At 37.8% G+C, this 19,100-nt stretch overlaps 1 protein-coding gene across 2 annotated transcripts in view; it reads right to left on the minus strand.

Moving 5' to 3' along the window:
- The window catches only part of ROCK1 (Rho associated coiled-coil containing protein kinase 1), a 59,464-nt gene that overhangs the window by 38,525 nt on the left and 1,839 nt on the right, over nucleotides 1-19,100 (minus strand). For both annotated transcript variants that reach the window (XM_083622417.1, XM_083622416.1), the window contains exons 2-7: nucleotides 7,377-7,458; nucleotides 4,737-4,837; nucleotides 3,868-4,005; nucleotides 2,110-2,285; nucleotides 1,033-1,117; nucleotides 485-629 (exon numbers count right to left, since the gene is read on the minus strand). In XM_083622417.1, the coding sequence (XP_083478543.1) occupies nucleotides 485-629; nucleotides 1,033-1,117; nucleotides 2,110-2,285; nucleotides 3,868-4,005; nucleotides 4,737-4,837; nucleotides 7,377-7,458 (727 nt within the window). The remainder of the gene's footprint in view (nucleotides 1-484; nucleotides 630-1,032; nucleotides 1,118-2,109; nucleotides 2,286-3,867; nucleotides 4,006-4,736; nucleotides 4,838-7,376; nucleotides 7,459-19,100) is intronic.

Genomic DNA, 19,100 nt, shown 5'->3' on the forward strand with positions numbered 1-19,100 from the left:
TTGACAGGTGTAACAATTAATGTTATAATACTGTCAATTCATAAAATAAAGAAAGTGACATCCAGAGACAATAAAGAGAGCACCAGGTGGGAGCCTTAAATAAAGGAGGCTGAAATCCTAAACTCTACATCGAAAGGCAACATGGAATCCCTCAGTAAGAGTTGGATAAGATTAAGTCTTCCCATTATCTAGCTAGGTCTCTACTGAACACAAGGGTCAGCCTGCTCATCTGAGATCAAACCCTGCATAGCTGAAGTCTTTCTGCTCCCTGACTTGATGTTTAGCAACAGCATAAGATCTGGAAGGATGTAGCATTGAAGTATAGAAGACTACAATCTTATGACCTTTGTAAAAGGCAGCCATTGAACTCCATGGGGCCTGCTTCCATGTAAACCTTAAGCAACAGTTAAAATAAAAGGCATTTTTATTCAACAGTAAATGCAGTTAATTTCATTTGCAGAACACTGATTATTTTGATGCTCACCCACAAGCATTTCATACAAAAAGACACCAACTGACCACCAGTCACATTCTCGTCCATAGTAACCATCACCACCTTGAGATTTTAATACTTCTGGGGATATATAGTCTGGTGTTCCAACAGCTGTATCACATCGTACCATGCCTTCCTATAAAGAAAAGAGAGGGGCTATTTAAAACAGGCACTCTGTAGAATTCACCTAGGATCTTTAAAGTGTCTTGAAGCAAAACATTTTCCTAGATTTCCTTGGGAAAATGTGTCAAAGATATAAGCTAAACTTCATTTAACTCTTAAGAATTTTATTTCTTTCATAAAATTTATTTAGTTTACAAAAATAATAAAACAATACAATTACTGGTAGAAACAATTTAAGCAACACTTTAAAACATGCCAAAAAAAATTAAACGAGCAAGAAACTAAAAAAAACCACATCAGTATTCCAAGTATCTAAAATTTAGGCAAAATTGATATTCAAGTAACATTCTTCCAGAAAAATATTACTTCCAAAAGCGTGGAAGTTAATTCAGATTTTTTAAAAAAAGCATACCAACCTTATTCATCTTCATACAGGTACCAAAATCTGCTAGTTTTAAATGACCAGATTTATCTAGCAGCATATTATCAGGCTTTACATCTCTGAAAAGAAAGCAAATCAATCTAGGTTTTATTTATTTTTTAAAAAACCATTTATGCTACATACCCGTCTTGCCAGATAAGATGGTTAACAACTAACACCTAACAAACTTAGAGCCAACCTTTGGCCATTACTGTTGTCATAGTTTATCCTCTTCCTTGAGCAAATTCCTCCTCTAGCTGTGATTTAAACACACAAACCAATGAAACTGCTTTACACAACTGGGAGTGGCTCTCCTGGGTCTCAGGCAGAGGTCTTTCCAATCACCAGCTGCCTGACCCCTTTAAAAGTCCACTGGCAGCATAATTTACCATTAGCATATCATCATTAAAAATGAGACAGAGGACAGAAATTTTCTTTAGGAAGAGGATAAGGTTCCAGTGCCACCTTAGTATTTCTTAAACTTGACTTACGTTCAATGTGATGAAACTGCCTCTGTATCTCTTAACACAAAGCACATTGCAGAAGTACACATTTTAATTTCCCCACTACTCACTCACTCACTCTCTCTCTCTCTCCCTCCCTCAGCATATGGTAGAGCCTCAACTTACCTTATTTACAGTAGTGGCAACATAATCAGAAGCCTACATGTGTAATCCAAATCCAAGATCCATTGGCGGGAGGAGAGTTTGGATTTGGCAGAATTTGGAATTTCTAATCTATACTGGCATAAATCTCTCCCTCCCTGGTTTCCACCACAAACTTCTGCAGCCAACCAGCAAAAGACAAACAAAGGAAAAAGCTTCTGCCTGTCCAGTCTTTCCTGCTTCTTGATTTGTTCAATTTCTCTCCCTGCCTCCGTTCCTCCTTCCTTTCATGGTTTCTGCCCAAAATGGCTGCGATTGGCCAGCCCAAACATGTAAGGAAGTGGGCAAATTCTGGCTATTTAGAATAAATATTCAAAAAAACATTTAAACATGCAACTGATTATACTGTAATGCACTCCAGATAGAATACTGAGTTATTCAGATATTAAGAAAAATAGCATATACACCTGTGAATAAAGCCCATTGAGTGAATTGCATCTAATGCAAGAACAACTTCTGCAGTATAAAATCTTGCCCATTTCTCAGGAACATCATAGTTGCTCATTAAATTCACTAGGTCCCCACCAGGCATGTATTCCATCACCATGTAAAGGTAGCGGTCATCTTGGAATGCATAAAATAACTATAAAAGGAAATAAAACTAAGATTACTGTGTGTTCAGTTCATCATTATTGCCTTCCTCTCACTCAGTTAGAATTATTTGTTAACATTTAAATTATTAGCAATTCACTGCTGTTCAGTATGTATATCAACCAAAAGGAAGAACCAGTTTACCATCTAAATACAATGCCTTATTTATCTGAAAATACACTTGCAGCAAGCTGCAATTAAACCAAGAAGGATTTACTTAAGCATAGTGTCCTTGTTTCATCTGAACAAGGAAATGATGGTTACCAGCCTCTGAATAAACAGGACAGGATATTAATCCATTTTCAAACTGGATTTCAAACTACATTTCTTGGTTCAGTAAGCCAAGCAATGGTCTACAGAACCAGGCCATTCATAGTCAAATGTTGTTATTTTTAGTAAAAGTGTTAAAAAAAAGGCATGATTAGCATTCAAGAAAAAACAATAGATAAGGAAATCTTCTTTATTAAGATTACTTAATTGTTATATTGGGGAAAACTAGCCATTAAGTCATCACTTTCTTGCATTGAAGTTAATAGTGACTTCAATTATTTCATTGCGTCAATTATATACACAATTGTTTGAGTTTAAAATGCTCAGATGTCCAAAGCAACAAAACTTGCTAAACCAATGACACATAGTGTTTAGACAAATATGAGTTTCAGCAAGACAAGTGAAAAAATCAGCCACAAATAAAATATTCACATGTGCAAGAGTGGGCTAACCAGGACACTTTGTACATTCAATCAAATATTTGCTGCTGCCAGCTCAACACTACTAGCTAATTGTTCAGAGGAAGGTATGTTCAATCCATCTGAACAAGTGATGTCCAAGGCAAAGTAATGCATATTCTAACTGGGGCAAGTGTCCCTCCAGATTCAGACACAGGAACTATGTGCACAGCCTCTTATTGACTACTTGTGCACATAGTTCCTAATAAAGTTAGAAGCCTACTGTGTGAAAGAACGTTGTCCCTACCTGAACTGTAGAGTTAGTAAAACTGCTTAATTGGGCTTCAGTCCCCACCTCAAAACTGAAGCCCAATCCAACAGGTTCACTCCCACCACTCCAGATTTGAATTTCCTTGATCTGAGTAGCCATAGACTTCCAACGGTAAACAAAGATGCTAGGTGAGTAAATACATTACTACTGAATTGATAGAAAAGGGTTTGTATCTTCCCTGTCCACAGGCAAGTGGAACAGACTTCACTACCTCTCCTCTGCAACCCTCCACACACCCTCAAAATCTGCTGTAAAGAATTGGGAAGTCTCTGGAACAGATTTTGGGGACGCACAGGAAGCTGCAGGGCAAGGAGATGAGAATGAAGCATTATGAGCACAAGTCCACTCCTGCATCTTTGGATTCTGCCCAAGATACTTAAAAATTATTCACCCAGGTTTTCTATTTTTAGTAATCATCACATTTATATGCAATGCAAAACTTGGAACAGCAAATGCAAACATACTTAAGACTTAAAGTTGTTAAAATCTGTAAATTAGCACTTTTATTGAAAAATGAACTTTTCCTTATTCAGCAAAACTAATGGTATAAACACATCAAAAATTAGTCAATATACCTGCACAACCCAAGGGCTATTCGCAAATGCCATGATATCTCTTTCTTCCCAAAAGAATGCAGAATCTGATCTTTTTATCATTTCAAACTTGCTCAAAAGCTTCATGGCATAAACCTTTCGTGATGACTTGTGTCTTACCTTTAAAAACAAATTTTAAGATGAAGAAAATGTTACCGTAAATTAAAATTTAAGGCAAAGCTTAGTCTATATGAATATGATACACATGCCTTGCATCAATCAATATGCAATACCCAAGTATTGCATGACAGGTCCTTCTGCATTTCACATAAAGACGGACAGCATCCCTGCTCTTCTCAAGCTCTCCAGAGCAGTCAATAATAATAATAATAATAATAATAATAATAATAATAATAATAATAGTCAATGCATTTGTAAACCTGAAAAATCTTAGCATTCTGACCCTGGAAAAAGGAGCAAGGTCATGGCGTGGCTTGACATCTCTCTATGGGAAATGCTGAATGATTTTATGATTGAAAGGTACTGTAATGTGCTTGGTCTGGTGCACCTGGTTGAAGACAACCCAGTAGATGTCACTAACCCAGCACTAGCAGGCACCATTGCACCCGCAAAAGCCTGATACTCCCAGGGCAAGCAATTAGTGATTAATAGGTGCCTTTAAAATAAGGACCATTTTTTACTGTTTTGGTCCTGTTATGCTTGTTCATCAAAACAGCTTTGCGATTGCTTACAAGTAACTCTCTTAAAAAACGCATGAAGTGTCATGGGGACAGGTGGGGAATCACCACAAATATATGGTGCACATGTAAGCGTTGTTTTTTTTTTTGTTACAATTGCAGCTTCCTCTTTTATAAATGCTAGCCTTATTCATACACAAAAAGTAAACCTACCAACTGAACTTCCCCAAATGCACCTCTGCCAATCACTTTCACCACTTCATAATCTTCAGCCTTCATACGCAGATCTCTGATTTTGTTTATTGTGTCTTTATCTGTGATGAAAATATAAATTAAAAAAACTACACCATGAGACATAAGCACACACACAATCTTAAAAATAAACTTTCATATAAGAAAAATGTACTGGGTAAACATCTCATTCTATTCATACTTCATTTGCTGGTAATTTCTTGCAACATCTGTTGCCTGTTAAATACACAAATTGTTTAAAGACTAGAGTTTGCTCTTTTTAAGATCTTTTTTCTTTACTGCAAGTATCTCCTTTCGAAGTTACTTTCATTCCTATGGCAACATATAAATGCCAAACGCACAATAAAACAACTCACTGTAGGAACAGGTCAGGAGAGAATTTTAATTCAACTTATACGCAAATATATGAAACTAGTAATTAGACCAGACAAATCTGCATTCATCACAACATATCAGCTATTTAGGTTACAAATTAGATACTAAAATAAGATTCCAGTGTTTGGCCTTTTTATTATTTTTTCATGTTAAAAAACAACTTTACCATGAAAATATAAGCAGGAAGTCTGCATTTTTAAAAATCATCATCCAATAAACTGCAATAATTTAAATTCCCAGTGGTCAAATAGTCTAACTCCAAATTTGGTAACATGCTATTTTAATCTACATGGGTCAACACTGGCATGAGATTATATAAAAAGTATTTCAGTTCTGTGGTTGCAGAACACAGCAACTGAAACAAACTTTTCTAATGAAAGATTCAAAGGAACAATATTTACATACTAGAATACTGACCAATTACAACCCTTATTAAGATATACATATAGAGTGTGCTCCCCAAGCCACAGATTGTAAATTTTCAGTGCTGGGAAGGTAAAAGGGTCGTAGATCAGTGGCAGAGCACCTGCTTTGCATGGAAAAAGTTCCAGGTACAATCACAATCGTGTACAGGTGGGGCTAGAATGTACCTTGTCTGAAACCCTGGAGAGCTGTTGCCTATCAGTGTAGAAGATACTGAGGTAGATGGACCAATGGTCCAACACAGTACAGTATAAGGCAACTTCCTATGTTCCAAAGGAATGAACTTAGCAAGTATGAAACCTCTGATCTCACGCTATTCATACACATACGGTAACACTTTGACTACTTAATGCATCAAAAACATCATCTTTACAATTATCCATTAAACTGATTGTATGCTATCATTCTCCCATTCTCCCAGATAGGACATTTAAATTGGGGGGGGGGAATAGTGGCTAGACCACAAAATGATAAATATTTTGGCATATATGAAGAGGAAATCCAAAATTATAATGTTTAAAAAGTTGAGCAATTAGACTACCAAGTTTCTTACCAGGAAGGTAAGCAAATGTGAAAATATGAAAGAGTCCTCTGGTTTATTGCCATAATAAGTCATCATTTTCATTAAGAAGCATTGTGGGAAAGTGTTTTTATTTATTTCTCTTTTATTAATTTATAGACTGATTAATATAAAAAAACCTCTCAGCCATTCACATAGTAGGCATTTCAGCATTTCTGTAGCGCAATAATTTTAGAAATATTTCAAATCAAAGCCCTATGCAATTTTTCAAGTCCTACAAATCCCCACACTGAGCATATGTGCACTGGATTTTATTTTTCCACAATGCCTCTATACTGAGAACCCAACACATCCAACACATAGCCAATTCAATCCATCAGTACATCCTAAATAAACATACAACTAACATGCAATATTGCTGCAATATTAATAGCCACAGAACAAAAACTTAGTTACGAAAAACAGCAATAAAGATAACAACGTATTTAAAGTTTGTTTGTTTAAAAACATTTTCTATTTCTATAGAAATAGGCAACACAGAAGAAGCCAGGTGGATTTCCACAGAGAGGGCCTTCCAAAGCCTTGGAACTGGCACAGATAAGCAACTAGCCTCCCCGCAGCCACGAGCCACGGCTCACCCTGAAACCACAGCTACTGGGAGCCACTCTCTGGAGTGCTACGTGAGTCACGGGAGGTGGCTCCATTCTGCTCAGTGATCAGCACAAGAAGGAAGGGAGGGAGGAGACAGCCTGCTGGCACTCACACAGCCAGAGAAACAAATTAAGGTGCAGGCTGGCAAGCCCCACTCTTGTCTCAGGCTCCAGGGGCCGGCAGCTGGGCTGCGGAGGAAGGGAGGGAGGAAGTGGGTGAGCACCAGGCAGCCTGGCTGGGCTCTCTGGATTGAAGAGCAGGATGCTGACTGCAGCTGGAAGTGAGTGGGGATTCACAATACATTGTCTCTTCCAAAAGTCTGAAATTGCTCTTGCAATTTTAACTTTAAACTTTAAACCATTTTCAGGCAGTGAATTGATACATTGCCTATTCATTACATGCACAGCATCTGCCTCTCTTTTCCCAGCTTTGCTTTAATTTTTAGCCCGTGCTTCCTCCAACAAGTTCATGGCAGTAACAACTGTGATAATGCATATATAGGTGAGAAAAAGATATTTCCATGCAAACTGCTAACCACATAAAATTCCTTTTTTAAAAATAAAAAAGCTGTATATTGGAACATTATCAACACCAGAAATCCTGTAAACATATATACAAAGACATATACTTACATTTGTTTAAAAAGGTGTCTATGTTTTTATTTTTTCTTAAGGCAGGAAAGTCCAAATCGTACACCAATGCATCTAATCCATCCTGAAGAACAAAAGTGATGTTTTCTTTAGAACACAATTTGTATGTATTAGCTATACTGTATACAACTTCTCAGGCTTTAAAATGTTTAAAGAATACATGAAGTGTAAATAATTCATCACATTACTGTCTACAAAATGAGATATATAAAAAAGTAAAAAGTTGGTCACAAATGGGGCAGAGGAGCTTGACTCTGAATCCAGGAGAGAAAAAGCACCTGTAGGGCAAGAGCTAAAGTTTGAGGGAGCACAAGTATATTGAACTTTGCCAAATGGACCTACAGTACTTGGTGCCCCATCGAAATAATGTCTAGTTTAAGTTTCATATTTAAGAAACAATGTGTGTAGAAGGGACCACAAATACAAACTCTCTTCTTAGCATTCCACTTAGTAAAGTTCCAAGGGCATATAGGGCTTGAATCCAGTGAAGATTCCATCACCACCCCGTCAACCAATGCCTACCTCAAAGGTTCCCCCAAACACATATCATCCAAATAATATTGGAAAAACATTTGGTAAAAACTATTTTGATCTAAGACTAGGTCCCCATGTGAGATTTAGGTGAAGGAAGGTCAGAGATGTGCTATTTCTCTTCCAATGCCGGGGCTGGATAATTACCCCAATACATAGACTCTCACATGCAGCATGTCTTACTCCTATTAGTAAGGAATTATGACAAACTGCTTTGATTGAGCAGTCATAAGAACATAAGAGTCCTGCTCGACCAACCAAATGCCCATGGGAAGCCCGCAAGCAGAAACTGAGCACAGAAATACTCTTCTCACTTGCACTTCCCAGCAACTTGAATTCAGAGGCATACTTTGAACAGTGGAAGCAAAACAGAGCCATCATGGCCAGTAGAAGTTGAAAGTCTTATCCTCTAATCGTCTGAATCCGTCTAGCTAATAATAATAATATTTATATTTATTTGCCGCCTATCTAACTGGGTTGCCCCAGCCAATTAGGAGCCACTGTTTTAAAGGCTTTCAGATTGGTAGCTGTCACTACCTCTTGTAAGAGCAAATTGTTTTTTAAGATGTACTTTCTTTTATCTGCCCTGAATCTTCCAACATTCAGCTTCATTGGATTCAGTGAGTTGTAGTGTTATGAGAGGGAAAGAAAGACTTTTCCCTATCCAATTTCTCTGCACCATGCATAATTTCACAAACCTTTATAATGTGCCCTCTCACTTGCCTCTTCTTTAAACCATGGATGGCAGCAAATCTTGGCCCCTCAGTGGGTCCACCTTGGCTCACAGAGCCATTTCCCCAAAACGGCACATCCCTGTCAACCAACTGATGTCACTCTCTGCCAGAGAGGTGGGGTTCAATCCTGCAGAGAACTGGAACACTCAATAATATAGCAGGATTTAACCCCCATACATCAACTGATGAGCAGCAGTTGAATCCTACCAGCTTGGCAGGACTAAATGTAAATGGAGGAAAACACCTTTGTTTTAGCAGCACTTTGCTACCTGCAATGCACTTTGAAGTCCCAACTTCAGGACTTTCAAGTGCCAAATCACTCACCATCACTGTGATATCAAGCAACTGACAGATGGGTGACCCCATCCGTAAGGCTGATCCTGATAAAGAATCTGGCCCAAGAAGCCAAAAAGACTTCCCACCCCTGCTTTAAACTAAGGCCCAAAATATGTTCTTTCCTCACAGAGGAGTTGCTCCAGTTCCTTGATAATTTTGATTGCCCATAAGCCTAATTTTCATTAATTATTTTATTTCTCAGCTTGTGAAATTTGGTTTTGAAAGTCTAATTGCTTTAGTGTCCTTTGTCCCAGATATTTTGTCTATTAAATCAAGACATGACTAAACTATGCAAATATATAGCTCAGATATTGGAAGGAGCCAGATATCTGAGAACAAATGGGAATGTGATAATAACACAAGGAAAGCCCTGTTAGATCAATCCAAAAGTTAATCAAGTACACCATTTTGTTTTCAGTAGTGGAAAGCTAAATGCCTCCAGAAAGCTTACACAACAGACAAGAAAGGCAAAGCAACAGCCTTTTTTAGTATTCTTAATGTAGACATCTGGTCAGCAACTAGGAGAACAGGATGCTGGGTTAGATGGGTCTTTATTCTGCTCTTGTTCTTAAATACATGGCCTTCTCCTGTTTTGGTATGCAGAAACATACTGCCTCTTAATGTGAATGGTTCTTTTAGCTAATAAGCTAAAGGTCTGGAAACAGCAGTGGGCAAGAGGGGAGAGAACGGCAGGTAAATTCTCCCCATAGTTTATAAGACTGCTGGAGCTCAGTGGAGTAATTTCCCTCTTACCTAATCCTGAACCTCAGGAGTCTAGCACTACTACACAATTGACATTATGTATCACTATTGAGATTGAGAACTGCTCATCAAGTCCTGAACCTGAGTGATGAAGAGGAAGGCAAGAGGGTTTATTTATGGTACTTCTCCCCCTCCCACAATGTATGGAACTGCTTGGGTGGGTCATTTGTACCACAAATCAGGCTTCCCTAAAAACACTTACTAAGGAGCAAGCTTTAAGGAACACGATGGGGTTCCTCTGAGTAAAAATGCATAGTTGGCTCTTCCCCAGATGTACACATGCACATGCATGTCATGAGAGGGTGGTCAAACGAGGAGGAGTGGGAGGACATCAGGGAGTTAGGGAAGTCAGACCCAGAGAAGGTCCTAGCGGGCTTGGGGGGGGAGTTAATTAGCAGTAAAGAAAATAATACTGACAATCGGCTACATGCAGGGTGAATAAAAATCCATCTTTTAAAGCTTTGGATTTTTTAACATTTAATTTGGATTTTTAAAACTAAGTATTTTCTCTTGGGTTAATAATAATCCAGATATAAACTTGCTACTAATTGATCTCTAAACTGCATCAGTGCCTTTACCAGATACAGTACAATGAGATAAATGTGGTATTTCTATGTAAGTGAAGAACCAAGTTGATCTTTTCTCAAATAATACAATTTATACTCTCCCTAACAAACATAGGCTTCTCATCTTCACTTTACAAATATAAACTCTATATAAGACTCTAGTCTGCTGAGTAACTAACAGATCTTGTTTGCTATCAGCCATAAGCATTTTGTTTTTGTTTCCTATCTTTTTTATGAGGATGGAACAGAACGAAGCAGAAGATTGCAACATTAGAAAGAAGACAAGAAAAAAATGTCTAATGCATGGCTTCCTATATTACCATATTTATGATGTAGTTGCAATGTTATGCCAACTTATCTGGGAGAAAGCCCCACTGAGTCAATGGGACATATTTCTCAGTATAAAACTACAGCATAAATGGACAATCTACAGCTTGGGAACCAAAACCTCACTTTATGCATTCCTAGATACTTCCTGAAACTATCCCACTTCTCTAACCCATTGTAATTCCTTAACTGTTGTTTGTTATGACACTACATAGAAGGAAAGCAAACTTCAAAAAGCTAGGAAAAATACAGTGCCTTAAATAACAGAAGCGCAATATTTTGTTTCAAAAATTGACATGATTAACTTTTTCTACAGTTGTATAGCACCAGCTGTGCAGCAACAAACTGGTAGTTTCTGCCACATGTGTTTTGAGTGTGCAGAGAGCATTAATCAGAAAAGAATTGTTTTTCGCTTTCTTTCAAGAACAGTGACTGCATTGGTCTGATGTAACAACAAAAACAAAATCCTTTGTATACCTATTTGAGCACTACTTTTGAGTAAACCTGCATAGAATTGGGAATCTGAGGTAGCTATGATGAAATCTGAAACAAGGTGGTGTTAATGAATTAATCTAGAACGCTCTGATTCTCCCAATTCTTCTCTGATTCTCCCACATCAGCTCTGGGTCAACCCACTGCTGGCATTCTGCCCCCTGAAGAGATTACTCCCCAAGAAATGCAGTCCTGAAAAGAAAACGAAAAGTTGCCCACCTTGTTTTATAGGGTTGCACTGCTGACATTATAAACAGTCAGAAGCTGGTAGTAAGGCAGACCCTATATGGAAATACTTTAAAGACAAAGTGCAACAAAGAAATGCAAGACCTGGTTGGTAGAATGAAATTTCAAGTAATACCCCATCTAGTTGTAAATTAACATGGTTTAGTAGTCATGTTAGGAAACAAATGAACAATTTTCATTAGAAAACTTCATTTAACTTATTTAAATTGCCCTTTCTTCTAAATCAATTCACTGTATTGACATACCATTTTCTTCCCTCACTATTATGGGGTGTAAAGAAATAGTATTCCTCTCCCTTTCTGAAGCCTGCCAAGAAGTAAACCAAACACACATCAGCTGTCTCTAAAGTGTACACTCAAGATCACTTAACACAGATTATTTTTCCCCTAAACACACTTTAACTATAAACTTTTGTGGACACAATTAGACTGGAGTGGAAGAATATTTTCCCCCAGGCTTTAAATACATGATCAGACACACTATTTTAAATGGGATTAAGTGATTGTACATAATAGGAAAAAATAGTAGTTTTATTCTGATGGTCTGCAAAAGCAATGTCTGATGTCGCCATACTTTCATCTTAACTAACATTTCATTCCAACATTTACAAGGGAGATAACATAAAAAAATTGGCATCCGTGTTAATAGGTTTCTTACTCTCTTTGAGTATTACAGGTTGGGAGCACTCTTTCCTTAAGGACACTGTTTGCAAGAATATATATCCACACAAATAAGTTTGCTTCAAATTAACAGTATTCATTTTTAATAAAAGATTAAATGTAAGACCAAAATTGATATTAGAGACTGGGAACTGTTTCACCTGAACGTTTTAAGATCAGGTATGGTAAATCATTGCAGCTATCTTTTTAAAAACATGATGAAAGAAATGTCAGCGCACATTAAGAATGATCCAGCAATCCTAGTTTAAACACATATAGAATCATAATAATAAAACTGTAGAGTTGGAAGGGACTGTGAGGGTCATCTCGTCCAACCCCCTGCAGTGCATGAAAAGAATACTTCTAAAGCAAAAAAGGGAAGAGACTGGCCTAGATGGACCCTTGATCTCTGAACCAGCAGGGGGCAAAGTCCATATGTCCAAAATTCAAATTGGAAAGTGGTGTAAGATTTTCAACCCATTGAGCAATGGATGGTAGGTGTTTATCCTTTTATATCCATTTGAAACTAATGACTTGCAGGGTCCATTAACTGTCTGCCTGTGGACAATGCAAGTCTTTATAGTTCAACCCCACAATACAACATTTGCAAATATCAAGGATTTTTTCCAAAACAAAGTACTACAATTTCTGATGACAAATATACCACCACAGGACACACCCACATCATATGCCTCAAAAGGAATTATCATCTTTACACTGACAGCATCTGTCTGAGAGATAAATGTGGAATCCCATATACCTGAAAGATCCATTATTGTTGAATCAATCTCAATTTTAAATCTTAAACATTATTCTCTCTCTCTCTCTCTCAAAAGGAACTTGTCATTGATTAGGCTGTACAGAACACTAATTCCCTTTTCAATTCATCATTAAGATTCTGAACAGTTTACAACACTGCAATAAACACTGATAATCTATTATGAGTTTAACTTTCTGTAAAATCCAATTCTTCCTTCCAGCACACAAAGCTGTTCATAAACAGACACCAAAAGCTGCAGTAACTGAATATTTTTTTCCTTAGTTGTTTACCTAGGTGTTCTGCAATTTTGTTATAAATAAGAACATAAAAGCCTACTGAATCAGACTAAGGGCCTATCTAATCTAACATCTCTGTTCCCACAGTGACTAACCAGATGCCTATAGGAAGGCCACAGGTAGGATATGAACACAATAGCCCTCTCCTGCTATTGTTCCCCACTGACTGGGATTCAAAGGTATCCTACCACTTATTTTCTTATTACTGCTTAGAGATTTTTAAAATATTAAGCTGTGTATAAATGGTTTAAATAAATAAAATATTGCAGTCATGGCTAGCAGCCATAGCCTTTTCCTCTGTGAATTTGTCTAACCTCTTTTCAAGCTGTCCCAAGTTAGTGGCTGTAACTGTATCTTATGTTAATGAAATTCATAGTTTTGTTTTGAGGTGCAGTGATCAGAACTGTACAAAATATTCCAAATGTGGTCATACATTTGTTTTTTAAAAAGACATCATGATATTGACAGTTTTATTATCAATCTCTTTATTAATTATCCCCAACATGGAATTCCCATTATTCACAGTTGCAGCATACTGATTCAACCTTTTCACTGAACTACTACTGTATATCACAACCTCAAGATTTCTTTCCTGGTCAGTCACTGCCACTTCAGCCATGTGTAAGTGGTTAGGATTTGTTGTGCATCATGTTACATTTACTTACACTGTATCACATTTGCTTATATAGAGTCATTTGTTCCTACACTTTAGAGATCCTCTTGGAGCTCCTTGCAAACTCTTATAGCCTTTACTAGCCTGAACAATTGGATGTCATCAGAAAACTTGGCAGCCTCACTGCTCACCTCTAACTCAAAGTCATTTACAAGAACAAGTTTTAAAGCATGGGTCCCCTTGAAGGTGCCCATTTCTTACACCTCTTCATTGTGAGAACTGTCCACTTATTTCTATTCTCCACTTCCTGTTCTTTAACAAATAACTGATGCATAAGAGGACCTGTTCTCTTATTCCATGACTGCTATGTTTACTCAGGAATCATTGGTAAGTGGTTTTATCTAAATATTTTTGGAAGTTTAAGTACACAGTGCAGAAATTAAATTGCACTATCACAAAAGTGCCGTCTGTGTGAGCATAGCAGCTTGCCAGACAAAATAATCCCCCTTCCCCCCTGCATGGTGTTCTGGGAGGTTCTCTTGAGCCCCAAAATCAATCTCAGGGGTACATGTGAGGCAAAGAGGAGGAAAGCCCCATCGCACAAGCAGGAGCCAGTGATAAAAACTGAGATTGCAATGCTAGGAGCCATGTGGCTCCTCGGACCTAGGTTGTGGGCACCAAAACAAACTGTCTAGGCACCTTTCCCCTCCCCGCCCCCCTACCAGACCAGGCAGCCCCACAGCAACAGCATCATCATCACACACACACACACACACACACACACACACACACGTGTAGGTGTGTATGAGAGAGAGAGAGAGAGAGAGAGAGAGAGAGAATGCTGCCTGGCAAATCAGGACCTTCTTGTTGCCATTTGCTTACTCCAATTTGACTGAGGGTTTGAGGATCTAGGCCCAATCAGCAGAGAACTGGGGGTAAAAACTTATAATTATGTACCCAAGATACATGGTCAGCTAATGTCAAGGTACACACAACTATTTTAGAGCCTTTTGATAGACACAGATAGATGATGCATTCTGCCAGAGGACCACAAATTTTGGCTGGCTTTCGCTGCACATGATAAGCTGTCGTTATGGAAGTGAAGAGGTCTGCTTCTGCATCACTTCAAGCTTTGGACAAAGTAAGAAGCAAATTGTGGTTGGCATTAACCACAGAAGGAAACAAGTTATCTTTGTACCCATGGCATAAAGTTGGCATGTTTCAAACAAACCATAGCTAATGTTAACATTAACCAGTTTGTAGGTTGGACAGCATGACAAGGGAATTGAACACTTCTGAATTCCTTGTGTCTGGGATTTGGTGGGGGGAAGCAAGGCTAAGGTTCATTCTTGTCATGCTATGTTATAGTTTGCTGTGACAACCAAATCAGATGAATTAATAAAACACCACCGTACAGGATAAAATGTTCAACCAATAGTATTAAGGAGTAACTGAGCACCAAATGTACTGCTATAACTTTATTACATTCTAGAGATGTTTTATGAGCTTTTTCGGAATAAATTAAATTTCTCCCATTTCTGAATAACAATTCTACATAAGAATTATCTACATATTTGCTCAGTTTGCATGTTAATAGTTTATCAAGTATGCATAGATGGCTTCTGCGTTGCTCCTCCCTGTGGGAACACTGAAACCACAATCCCTGGCTTAATTATACCAAAACCAAAGATAGTACCTTGTTTGGCTCCAAGCAAACCATGATTTGAAACAAAGATTTGTTCATGGCTTCCCGATGATGCCTTTTTTCTTCCTGATTTGGATATAATGCTAAGCCACTGGTAAGGATCAAGTGGAAATTATCTCTATGTCCATAGTAAACCATTAACTGTGTTTACCACAGGGGCAGGGAATATGCGGCCCACCAAATGTTATTAGATGCTAATTCCCAGCTGCCCCAGCAAACATGGCCAATGGTCAAGGGAAACGGAGCTGTATTCCAACTATAACACGAAATATGGACAATGCATATATCCCAAATACTGAATCCTTAATTTTGTTTACTACACTGTTTCTTTCCAAACAACGCCTCTATTTTCTCCAACTGGCAAAAATAATATACTTGGGTACCTAACAGGTCAGCAGCTTGCACATCCATCCCTAACACTGGATAAACTTATAAATATTTTAATAAAATTAAGGAATTTTTATTTTAAATTTTCATGAATTAGGTTTTTATCATTATATTTTCTACAATCTTAAGCTCCACAACATTTGATGATAAAAATAAATATAGGAATTCAATACAACACCATTCACTTCACAAGGTAGCTGAGGGCTACATGAAGCCCATAGGTTTCTTCATTTAGTATCTCAGACCTGTAGTAATGTACTAGATTATATAAATTCATGGACAAATATATCTGCATTCCTGAACAAATGAACAAGTCTATAACACATTGTTTGTTCAGCAAAATTCTTTCAGACCTGATCTTAAAGGGAAACTGTCAAAGGGAATGGTATCTAAAGGTAAATGCTGAAGATTTCCTACTTGGACTAATGTTAAATCCAGCTCTGTCCACAGAAGCATTACATACTTGCTGAGGAATAAATGTAGATGCTTACCTAACCAGGCTTAGATACAATAATGGGTGAGATCACTATTCTTGCCACCTCACATCTGGCATTTGGCTAAGTAGGAAATCAACATCACAGTACACACACTCACACACACCTAGAGAAGCATCAATTATTTTCTGTGAACTAAGGATAGGTTGCAGAGCTGAAGCGTAATTAAAACATTTTTGAAAAATATAGAACTACCTATGTATATTAGACTAATGCACTGGGGTTTCCTACAGGAAAGGGAAGATGATGCAGGAGTCAAAAAGGGAAGGCAAACAAGGGAACAAAAGGTGGCACGAATAAGAAAGAGTACTGTGGTGTCCAAACTTTTTTCAAAGAGGGCCAGATTTGATGAAGTGAAGGGCCGTGAGGGCCAATCAAAGGGCCAACCAAAGTTGTTGACCGTTTTTTAGGGTTGAATTTGTTTTGTTGAGCTGAGGGTTTTTTTAGGATTTAACCCCCGAAACAGACTTTGGACATACCTGTACCACTCAGGACTGTAATGGAGGGGTAGAACACATGTTTTGCATATAGAAGCTCCCAGATTCAATCCCTTGTTATCTCTCAGTACGGCTGAAGAAGACTGCTGTGTGAAACCCTAGAGAATGGCTGTCAAGTCAGTGTAGACAATACTAAATAAGATGGACTAATAGTTTGACTCAACTTCCTATATTCAGTATGTCCCATACACATTTCCTGCCATTGCCCAAAAATTAAATACTGAGGCCTAGTTTACATATTACCGATCTGTGGTTAATGCTAGAAAATGTTTTTCCATGAAGGCTATCTACTTGATTCAGAATAATGTTTTAAATCAGGCTTCCTCAACCTCGGCCCTCCAGATGTTTTGAGACTACAATTCCCATAATCCCTGACCACTGGTCCTGCTAGCTAGGGATCATGGGAGTTGTAGGCCAAAAACATCTGGAGGGCCGAGGTTGAGGAAGCCTGTTTTAAATGTTTTTATCACAAACATGAAAACATTCATTGCCTTTATCCACAAGCATGCAATAGGGGCATTTAGTTGCCACGTACTGCCACATGAATTGCCCATACAACACCCATGGACGAGGTATGTACAAGTGCCCTGCCTTATAAGAAAAGAAAAAATATATGAAGATATGTAGGACTGTTGCTTAGCAACAACAGTCAGCCGTGTAGCTGCTTCAAAGTTAACCAGAAAAAGTAGTACAGCAAAGGCCAATATTATGCAACGGATTCCAAATCTCTCCCACCCATTTACCATTTACCATGTCTGGAGGTTAATCCACAGCTATCAGAGGCCTTATTTAAGAAGGAAGGAAGAGGGGGCCACTGTAGGGAGGGGCTCTACTTAAATATTTGATCTACTATTTCTTACAGAATTCCCTTAATGTTTTTTCAAAGATTATGGATCCCACTTTGTCTATTATAATTAAATTATAGGTCTATAATCACTACACAAATGTTATAAGATGACTACAAAATATAGATAAGGTTCAGTGTGAATTACACCATTTCTATCAGTTCTAGCTTTATCTCAAACAAACATTGAAAATGCTCTCCTACACCTTAATATCACATACCTCACCATGCCTTGAGAGTCCCATGCCTACATATTCTAGAACTATAACAGAAACTGTTCACACAAACTAAGTTGAAAAGCTGCAGTTATGATTAAGTACCCAAACTGATCTATCCCAAGCTCAATACATCACACTATTGTCATGTCTGCATGGTTTTTTTTTTCCTTTTGGCAAAAACAGGAAGAGTGAAGCTGGCACAATTTGCTTATGCATGGTAAACCATGGCTTATGGCTTATAGAGATGTACAAACATAGCCACTGATGTTTATTATACAATTGGGCTCAGCTCATGTAGCTAAGTATCAATCTGAACCAATACAAAAGTGCAGCTTCCCTAGGCTGAAAGGATCATGTCAATAGGCCCTAACAGGAAGTTAACCACTGGATTCTAGAGTCTATACAGAAGTTTCTTAGGCCAACCTCAGTATGTGTTTAGTCCACATAGTGTAACTTCTACTTGGAGAACCATGTTTCAATACCAGCTGACATACCTGCCTACCTCTGTTCCAGTTTATTATATTATATACATTATAAAATGTATGTCATGCATATAATGGACAAAAAAAATTGATCTCTTAAATTTTTACATATTACAACCCTCTGACTGGCATAGGTTGCCAATTTTTTTCATTTAAGAAAACTCGCTAGTGGAATCCTGTCTTTATTTAGGACCCAAGTCAGTCACAATATTGAAATCCCCTGAGTCCTTTATATAGCTATACCATACACCCAACAACCACTGCTGTGCATATAAGCTTCCCACACTAGTTGGCTCTGGGAAGCTATGATAAAGTTGTATTCTAGCTTAATGAAGCCCTTAAATGACACGAATGAAATACTGAGCAATTCTTAACAAAAAAATCACTAGAAAATTTATATGCACTAAGGAGAAGTCCTACTGCTTCTTCTTCAGTAGAGTATTAAAGTTTTGTCAAAATGCTTTAAAAACAGTCTGCTTCAGAGAAGAAATTTTACAATGAACTGCCTACTAAATCAAAGATACTCACTTTCATTCAAAAGCAAAGCCTTTGCTTGCATGGGAAGTAAGCTCTTCACTGGAGCTTACTTTTGAGTAGGCATGCATAGAACCATGCTGAAAGACTCTTAAATGTACTCTGAACAAGCCAAATAAAAATTGTGTGTACAACTCTGTGCTTACTTTTGATGCCACCATTCCTGCCACTTTTCTACCATGTCTTGAATTAAGGTATTTGTTTACTTTCACATGTATGAATG

Source organism: Podarcis filfolensis (assembly GCF_964270895.1).
Source record: "Podarcis filfolensis genome assembly, chromosome: 7".
Classification (NCBI taxonomy): domain Eukaryota; kingdom Metazoa; phylum Chordata; class Lepidosauria; order Squamata; family Lacertidae; genus Podarcis; species Podarcis filfolensis.